Source organism: Triticum urartu, chromosome 1A (genome assembly GCF_056163025.1).
Source record: "Triticum urartu cultivar PI428250 chromosome 1A, HENAU_Tu73, whole genome shotgun sequence".
NCBI lineage: Eukaryota > Viridiplantae > Streptophyta > Magnoliopsida > Poales > Poaceae > Triticum > Triticum urartu.
The window spans coordinates 528,464,291-528,474,140 of record NC_141873.1 but is presented as its reverse complement, the minus strand read 5'-3'; the positions used below and the strand labels follow the sequence as shown (position 1 = coordinate 528,474,140).

At 47.0% G+C, this 9,850-nt stretch overlaps 1 protein-coding gene and 1 pseudogene across 1 annotated transcript; one reads left to right on the top strand and one right to left on the bottom strand.

The window, feature by feature from the left end:
- Nucleotides 1-578: 578 nt before the first annotated feature.
- On the top strand, nt 579-2,820 carry LOC147992240 (uncharacterized). The gene is made up of 2 exons (XM_087540062.1): nt 579-769; nt 1,170-2,820. Exons 1-2 carry the CDS (start codon nt 579-581, stop codon nt 2,818-2,820), a joined length of 1,842 nt encoding a protein of 613 aa, XP_087396188.1.
- Nucleotides 2,821-6,195: 3,375 nt separating this feature from the next.
- Nucleotides 6,196-6,822, bottom strand: LOC147992239 (uncharacterized; annotated as a pseudogene).
- Between the last annotated feature and the right edge of the window lie 3,028 nt (nt 6,823-9,850).

Sequence of the window (9,850 nt, the reverse complement as noted above, 5' to 3'; positions counted from 1 at the left end):
AAAAAATTCATGAACTTTTTTCAAATATGTGATTAATTTATGAGCCAACACATAAACGGGTGGATGGAGATGACCTTTTGGTGTAATATATGGATTTCCCACTTGGATGCTAGTGTAAGGCGTCGTCGATAAGTTTTCTCGTTTGTGTTAAAAGAGACTTAATTGCACAGAAGTACCACAATTCGGGCATAACATGCAGATTGGTACCATGATTGCTAATTTTTGCGTGTCAGTACCAACATTGGTCTAAGTTTTTGCAAATTAGGCTAAAACGCGTATTTATACGTATTGACGCCCGATCCGACAGCTCGGGCCCACCCGTCAGGTGCCATGCTGGCCAATCGGCGTGTGCTCGCGCGCTGACTAGGACAAGCCGGTGCGCTGCTGCTCTCCAACCTGGTCCGGTCGCACCAGCTCCAGCCCGGCCGCACCATTCCCCTCCCCTCCTCCTCCTTGCTCGTTTCCTCCGTCGCCGCCGCCCGCGTCCCGACTGCCGGCCGCCGCACCGCCCCGCCGACGCCATGGTATTGGAGGACGAAAGCAGCAACGACGGCGAGGGCGTCCATGGCGGCGGTGAGATGCCGTTTTGGCCTCCTAGCAGAACGGCTGGCGTCGACTGGGATGGCGGCGACGACTCCAGCTCCGCGTACTCGACCGACGACGAGGAGTCGATGTTACTCACCATGGAGCAGCGGTTGCGGTTGGCGCATCAGTGGGTGGCGAACCCTAGCAGCAGCCATGAGTTGACGCATGGACTTGGCGGCGTGCTGTAAGTACCCTTGTCCTCTTCCTCCTCTGATTTATCCAATTGGGCATTTTTAGGGTTTGTTCATCTTCTGCTTTATCCAGTTGGGGATTAGGTTTTATCCAATTGAAGTGACTAGTATAGGAAAATTAAACTAACCTAGTAACATAGTGTATTGCACTCTCAAATTAGTTCAATGACAGTAAAAATTTGGGATTATTGTGGCTCTCCAAATTGTTCTGTACTGTCTGGTACTGTTACTTTAAATTGTTTTGTATTGTATTGTTGCTCTCCAAATTTTGCTATTGTGCTCAATTAGTAAATAATAGACTTACAGGTTACTTTAAATTGCACTGTACTGTACTGTTGCTCTGCAAATTAAGAGTAATTATAATGAATACATGAAATTTAATTTGTTCTGTAGTTTGGATGAAGACATTTGGGAAGTAAGGATCCATTTTGATGCAAGAGAGCCATTGGAGATGAAGCTGTGTGGTTCAGATATTACTTATCTGAATTTGGTTGCAGTGATGGAAACCCAAGGATTTAATGCATATGATTGTTTGTTTCACATTGAAAATCCATCTTTAGGAGAGAAAGGGCTGGATTTGGTAGACAGTCATGCAGAATTACAGATGATAAAGAGGAAGATCCAGGACAAATTGGTGCTTAATTTGCTAGTCAGGGCTTGTCCACCCCCTGATACTGATTTTGATAGGCAGCATTTAGAAAAACCAGACTTGTCCACTGTGGTGTACCAAGAGCCTATTGTTTATGATCTTAGTGAGCCTCCTATCTTAGCTGTTGATAAGGAAGGAGTAGTCTTTGACAGTCAATGTATCACACATCACCCTGCTGGTCCTGCTGGTGTTTGCACACAAGAAAGCAAAAATGCAACAGACAAGTTGAAAGCAGTTTTGGAAGAAGAAGAAGAGGGATATCAAGGATTTGAGGCTTATGAGGACAGTGATGACTCTGATGAGGATGGTCAAATTGGAAGTGACCCTAATTACATGGTTGATGATGAAGATGTAGAGGTGGAAGAGGGAAAGAGACAGAGAGAGCTAGAAGCACAAGAGGAAGAATCAGATGATGATCAATCAGAAGAGGAAGAAATGCTGGATTATGAGGGTGACACTGAAGTTGAGGACCCATTTGAGGTAGAACAAGATAGGACTTTTGAACAAGAAGAAGAAACTATAGTTGAACCTGTAAAGAAGAAGCAGAAGCTGCTAGTTAGAAGAGGCCCAACCACTAGGTCACATTGTAGTGAGCTACCAGAGGTTGAACCTGATTTCAGACCATCATCAGATGAAGAAGAGAAGGGGTTGTTGAGGGAGAGTGATGATGATGGTTTTGAGCCACTCTCTTTTGTCCTACCAAATAAAAGGAAGAGTAGGGCAAAGAAAAGGCCTGCTAGGAAGTGGTATAATGAGAAATTGGAGCAACCACATGAGCAACTGTGTATGAAGTTGTGTTTTAGGGATCAGCATCAATTCAGAGATGCTTTGTTGAATTTGCACATCACCCAGGCCAGGAATTTCAGGTGTCACAGGAATTCAGATCAGAGGATAATTGTTGAGTGTACAGATAAACAATGCCACTTCTTAATGGTGGCAGCAGTTATAAAAGGGGAGAAAACCTTTGTAATTAAGAAGATGAGACTAGAACACACTTGCCCTAGTACCACAGAGACCACCAGGGTTAGTGCTAAGTGGCTAGCACAGAAATATGAGCATCTCTTTAGATCTGATATAACTACTGGTATTCAGACTATAATTGATGCATGCAATGAAAAATATGGTGTAGATGTGCCCAAGTGCATGGCATATAGGGCAAAGAACATAGCTATTGAAGCTGTGTTAGGAGATCACAAGAAGCAATATCCTAGGCTTAAAGACTATGCTCAGACTGTCATGGACACAAACCCTGGGAGAAGAGTAATAGTCACTACTGTTACTCCAACACCAACTGCAAGAATACCCCACCCAGGCCCAAGATTCCATGCCATGTTCTTTTGCATGAATGGAGCAAGGGAGGGGTTTCTCAATGGGTGTAGGCCATTCATTGGTTAGTTCCTAAACCTTGTGCACCATTTACATATTGTAGAGTACTACATTTTGTTTCTCACTTGAATGTATTTAATGTTTGGAAATGTTGATTATGCAGGTGTTGATGGGTGCTTCATTAAGCTCACTACAGGTGCTCAACTCCTTGCTGCCACTGGTAGAGATGGCAACAACAACATATATCCACTGGCATTTGGCATAGTTGGACAAGAGGACAAAGCTAGTTGGTGTTGGTTTCTACACCAACTGAAAATTTGCCTAGGGGGAGAAGTGGGCAAGTTTGGACCTTATACTATAATGTCAGATAGACAAAAGGTATGTGTTTTGCAGAAGTGTTTACATTAGCTTAGAGTTTCATTATGTTTTGCACAAGTGTTTATAGTAGATTAGAATGCATATTTAATTCATTGGTGCATATTTCTTTAGGATGTAGCTTAGACTTGTTATATTGTTTGTGTCAGGGGTTACTGTATGCAGTGAATGCTGTGTTTCCAAATTGCAACCAAAGGTTCTGCCTTAGACATATATATGCAAATTTCCAAAATGTTGGGTTTAGGGGTGAAGATCTTAAGAAGTGCATGGATAATGCTAGCTATGCCTACAATGAACACAAATTTAATATTGCAATGAATGATCTTAGAGCTGAAAGTGAGGAAGCTTGGGAGTGGCTTACTGCAATACCAAAAAAAACATGGGCAAGGCATGCATTTGACACAAACTTCAAGACTGACTTGGTAGTGAACAACTTGTCTTAGGTGTTCAACAAGTACATTCTAGATGTTAGGAGAAAACCTATAAGGACAATGTGTGATGGGATAAAAGATAAGCAGATGGTGAGGTGGCACATGAAGAGAGAGAGTGTTAAGGAAGCAAGATGGGAGATAACACCTCATTACAGTGAGAAGCTAGAGGCTGAGAAGGAGAGGGCCAGATACTGCAAGCCAATACAGGCAGGGGTCAACTTATGGCAAGTTACAAGTGGGCAACAAAGACATGCTGTCAACCTGGAACTTCAGACATGTGGATGCAGGAAGTGGGACCTTAGTGGCATACCTTGCAACCATGCCATCTTTGCAATAAACAAGGCTAAAAGGAAACCAGAGGATTATGTCAGCAAATTCTTCAAGAAAGATTTTTATGCTGCAGCTTATGAACCAATGATCTTTCTTGTGCCTGGTGAGCATGATTGGACAAGGACCCCTGGTCCAGACATAGAACCACCTGCATTCAAAATCAAGAGAGGAAGAAGGAAAGAAAAGAGGATCAAGGGCAAATTTGAAGTACCAAAGCCAAAAGAAACTTCAAGAATGGGGACCATAACATGTGGCAATTGTGGTCTCCAAGGGCATAGGTACACAAACTGTCTTAAACAGTTGACGCCTGAGCTAGCTTTGAGGCAGAATAAGCATGTGATAATAATTTTTCACCTTGAAATATACTAATGTTTTCTTTCTTGTACATTTCTTTCTAGCATTATTTATTGTTTCCTTTTCTTTGCAAGGCTACTCCAAGTACCTCACAGCCAAGAGCTGCTGGTCCTTCTACTGCACCAACAGCAAGACAGCCAAGACCTGCTGCTTCTGCTCCTACACCACCATCATCTGGAAGAAGAGGAGCTGGCAGAGGAGCTGGTGTTACTTCTACTACAACACCACCATCTGGAAGAGGAAGGGGAGCTGGCAAAGGAGCTGGTGCTACTTCTACTACACCAGCACCATCTGGAAGAGGAGCTGGCAGAGGCAGAGGAAGAGCTGGAAGAGGTGCTCCCAGGCAATATGCTGGCATTCCTACTGATGGCACACACACTGGATGGATGTCCTACTTCAATGCTAGCATGGGAGGAGGAGGAGCCATGTAATGTGAAATACTGTGGTGTTATTTTGGTTGAACTTGATGCTTGAGGTGGAGTACTGGTGGAGTACTCTAGTAATGTTGAACTTGATGCTTGTCATGTTGAACTTGAGGTGGAGTACTGGATATGTAGAACTTGCTACTGGATATGTGGTTGAACTTTAGGTGATTATCTGAATGTTGAACTTTAGGTGGTTATCTGAATGTTCACCTTTAGGTGGTTTTCTGAATGTTGAACTTTAGGTGGTTTTCTGAATGTTGAACTTTAGGCAGTTACTTGTGACAAATTAGTACCAATACTGCTGCTATCTGTTGCATGTCAGCATGGTGAAATTGCCCACATTCTGGAGTGAGCTCATTGGGGATCTGCGTGATGAAGTATGGAGGCTTAATGAAGCACGGTGACTCGGGGTCGACGGAGCCACCTAAGCCTAACCATTAGGGTTTACGGTGATTCGGGGTCGACGGAGCCACCTAAGCCTAACCATTAGGGTTTACGGTGACTCGGGGTCGAGGAAGCCACCTAAGCCTAACCATTAGGGTTTACGGTGACTCGGGGTCGAGGAAGCCACCTAAGCCTAACCATTAGGGTTTACGGTGACTCGGGGTCGAGGAAGCCACCTAAGCCTAACCATTAGGGTTTACGGTGACTCGGGGTCGACGGAGCCACCTAAGCCTAACCATTTGGGTTTACGGTGATTTGGGGTCGACAGAGCCACCTAAGCCTAACCATTAGGGTTTACGGTGACTCGGGGTCGACGGAGCCACCTAAGCCTAACCATTAGGGTTTACGGTGACTCGGGGTCGAGGAAGCCACCTAAGCCTAACCATTAGGGTTTACGGTGACTCGGGGTCGAGGAAGCCACCTAAGCCTAACCATTAGGGTTTACGGTGACTCGGGGTCGACGGAGCCACCTAAGCCTAACCATTAGGGTTTACGGTGACTCGGGGTTGATGGAGCCACCTAAACCTAACCATTAGGGTTTATGGTGACTCGGGGTCGACGGAGCCACCTAAACCTAACCATTAGGGTTTATGGTGACTCGGGGTCGACGGAGCCACCTAAACCTAACCATTAGGGTTTACGGTGACTCGGGGTCGACAGAGCCACCTAAACATAGGCTTCCAATGCATGATATAACATAACCATCTAATAATCCAGTGCTAACATAACCATCAAATAGTCTTCCAATGCTAACATAATCATCAAAACCTAGTGCATGAGAAATCATAATCTGAAGTCTAGCAAACATAACACAGAATATCTGATCCAGCAAACATAACACACATAACACACAATACTTACTACAGTTCAACATATTATAAAGTACACAACCATTGTTCACAATACATAGTGGAGTTTAGATGCATAGTTCATCCTTTTCTCACAAAAGGATGAAAAGCATATCTACTACATACATACACAGCCATAGTTCATCTTAGAGAAGTTCACATTTAGTAGAGCCATACACTACACAACCATCATGCCCACAAGGTCAGCATTGCCCACTACTCTCATATTCATTTTCTTCACTTCTCTAAGATGGTCTGGATCCCCTTGATCTTCTCCTTCAGCTTCTCCTCTGCCTTAATCAACCCAGCAATCTGAAGCTCTAGCTTCCCCTTCTCTTCACCATGCTTTTCCTTTCCCTTGAGCAAATCAGCAACCTAAAACTTCAACTCTAGCTTATCTTGGGTGAGCTTCTCCTCAGACTTTGTGAGCTCTGCATTCTTCAACTCCAAGTTCATCCTAGCTTCAGTAAGCAATTGCTTATCAGTAATATGCTTCAACTTCAGGTTCTGGATGACTGTAGCTTGAGCTCTTGTCAGGTTCAGTAGCACATCATAATTCTGCTTAAACTTCTCAAACTCTGCATCTTTCTTTGCCATCTTTGCATTCATATCAGCCACCAGTTCACTTCTGCATTCATGCTGATATGTAATGGCAGACTGCAGATGTCTGAAATCCACCACCCTATCCTCCTGGAAGCTCATAAGCTGATGCACATCTTGGACTAGTTTGTCATAGTTGGCCTCCAGGTTGTTCTTCTCTTCTGTCAGATGGTGGATAGTGAAAGAACTTTCAAGATTGTCATTCACCCTAGCACTTTTGGCATCTTCAACCATTGCCCATAGCATCAACAATGCATTCTGCATCATTCTGCATTGTTGGGGGCCACTGGTGATCAACCCATTCAACAAAGCCACAATTGCTACCTTCCTGCAAAAACAACAACAACAACAAAACAGTTCATACATCAAGTAATTACACAAAATCACTGCAGTTGCCAAAAAGAATGTCTAAATTTAGCATCAGACCACTACATTTAACAAGAGGAGCAGCCACTTGAGTAGCTGACTGACTAGTTTAGTCACTGTACTGTTCATATCAAGGAGTGTTCAAATATTTGTAAGCTACTCTACTACCACTATTAACATAAATTACTATGTTAGCACCAGACCACTACATTTAACAAGAGGAGCAGCCACTTGAGTAAGAAAAAATATACTCATGCTTGACCTAAATTACTATTAACATAAATTACTATGCCATTGTACTCCAGCAAAATATACTCATGCTTGACCTAAATAAGCTACTCTAACCACTATGAACCAAAATGTTGACAGCAAGCAGAGTACTCCAGCAAACAGAGTTCAATATGGCACTGACCAAGTAAGAAAAAAAAATCAGTATGCCTACAATCCTACAATCCATACCTGTTGTGCACATGCTAAAAACCTCCTGCCTGTGTCTGTTCCTTCAAAGGCAACAAGCCTCTCAGATGCCATGCCGTGCTTCTCACATGGAGACATCACATCCAGCTCAAGCCCCTTGTAATCTGGATCTTCAATGCTGAAAGGGACCTGCAGAAGCTCGCACAAAGACAATGGCCAAATCAAAACCTAGCGATATCAACCAAATCAAGAAATCCCAAATCTGAAACCCTAACCCTAACCCTGTACTGACCTCGCTGAGACCGTCTGTGGAGGAAGACTGCATGTACGGGAGGCTAGAATTGTCGTCGCTGCTTTCGTCCTCCAAAACCATGGCGTCGACGGGGCGGTGCGGCGGCCGACAGTCGGGACGCGGGCGGCGGTGACGGAGGAAACGAGCAAGGAGGAGGAGGGGAGGGGAATGGTGCGGCCGGGCTGGAGCTGGTGCGACCGGACCAGGTTGGAGAGCAGCAGCGCACCGGCTCGTCCTAGTCAGCGTGCGGGCACACGCCGATTGGCCAGCGTGGCACCTGACGGGTGGGCCCAAGCTGTCGAATCGGGCGTCAATACGTATAAATGCGCATTTTAGCCTAATTTGCAAAAACTTAGACCAATGTTGGTACTGACACGCAAAAATTAGCAATCATGGTACCAATCTGCATGTGATGCCCGAATTGTGGTACTTCTGTGCAATTAACTCGTTAAAAGAAGGTGGACGCTAGGCACCGATCGGCTTGTTGCCGCAAAGCCACCCAATATAGCTGTAGCCAACTGTCTGATCTGCCCCCCTCTCCCTCCGCGCGCGTGTTGTCTACTCCCCTCCCCCCCCCCCCCCCCCCGCCCCCGCCGCCTCGATTCTTCATTCCTCCCAAGTGTCGTCGCGCCAGAGCCGATGTCCAGCACACACGAACAAAAACCCCAGACAACCCCCAATGCTGATGACCTCGCCGACTCGCCGCCGCTCTCAGACAGTCATAGTTCCAGGCAAAAACACCGGGCCCATGGTTGCAGCAAAACGCAACTATGGTCCTAGCTATTCTCAAACGCAGTTCCAATTATGCGCTACCATCACAAATTGTCGCGCCATGGTTACAACTCGATGTGTTTCCACCGCAATTGGCTGTGGTGACCGCCGGTCTCGCCATGGTGAACGGCTTTAGCAAAAATGACTCACGATTGTAGCTCACCGGCCACCGACTTTTTTGTGCTCGTCGCCGCGCTTGGAGCACCGTGACAGCCATGAACAAAGGATGTAGCAAAAATGTCTCCTGGTAGTAGCAAAAATCAAACACAAGTGCAGCAAAAATCGCCGTCTTTGCGTTGGGGGTCGCCAACTAAGTCGTAATGGATGTAGCAAAAAAAATTCTTCTATGGTTGCAACAAATACGACATCATCATCGTCTCGGGGTCCTGCTAATCATGAATGATGGCAGAAAAAAAGTTCCCGGTGGTGGCTTCCTCCATCGGCGGTTGCGGCATCTCTGAAATGTAGCTCCTCTCGTCAGCCTCGCCAGCTATCTTTGCGTCGTCCCATGACCATATTTTTTTTGAAAGTCACCGGGGGAGGGCGAAGGCCCTCCACCTGAATTTTCTTTTTCCTTTATTAAATCACCCCCGGGGGGCCAGTTTTTTACAGAGAGAGGGAGAGTAGTGACATCACCCCCAGACGCACAGCCCGCGCCATAGAGGGTGGGGGGAGCACAAGCCCTCCCCCGCGGCAGGCAAGATGACTAGCCGGAGTGCGCGAACACCAGCAACCACCTGTCGGTGCACGGCCGGTCAGCCACCTTCAGGCCCCCCCTCCACAGGGCCGCATCTTCCCTGCAGCAGCCGAGGAGACGAGCGAGGGAGGGCGGCTCGGCCCGGAAGACCACCGCGTTTCTATGCTTCCAAAGCTTCCAACAGCACAGCAGGACAAAGGACGCGGTAGCAGCTTCGCCGGCCATGGCACGGATGTCCAGGTCATGCAGAGCCCCCAATGGTTCTCCAGAACGAATGCGCGAAAGGACAAGCAAAAACCATGTGATCAGCCGTCTCGAGCACATCGCCACAGATGGGGCACTCCGCCTCCTCCGCAGCGACGATGGTTTTCCGAAGAAGGACGTCCCGCGTGTGCACCCTTCGCTTGACAAGGAGCCAGCCGAAGAAACGGACTCGAGAGGGAGCAGCGCACCCCCAAATGAACTCGGCGAAAGTAGCTTGCACCCCACCGAACCTCTCCAGAGCGTAGACTGCAGCCGCTGCAATGCCTTCCCGGGGACCCAGGCACAACACTGAGCTCCGCACGTCGTTCCCCGGGGTCGGGGCGACCCCATCCATGAGCGTCAGGAGGGTGGCCGGTTCCGCCGCACCGGCTGTGGTGAGCCTGGGCACGAGCGCACTGTCCAGTCCGTGGGAGCGCACCCACCACACCGTGACCTCCGGTTCAGTCGCGTGTGAGAGGAGGGCAGGGAAGGCCGCCGCGACAGCT

Excerpts from the sequence above, each read along its gene's own strand:
- LOC147992240 (XM_087540062.1), top strand. The coding sequence starts at position 579 with ATGCCGTTTTGGCCTCCTAGCAGAACGGCTGGCGTCGACTGGGATGGC. Across the intron at positions 770-1,169 it reads CATGGACTTGGCGGCGTGCT|TTTGGATGAAGACATTTGGG; the intron begins GTAAGTACCCTT and ends TTTGTTCTGTAG.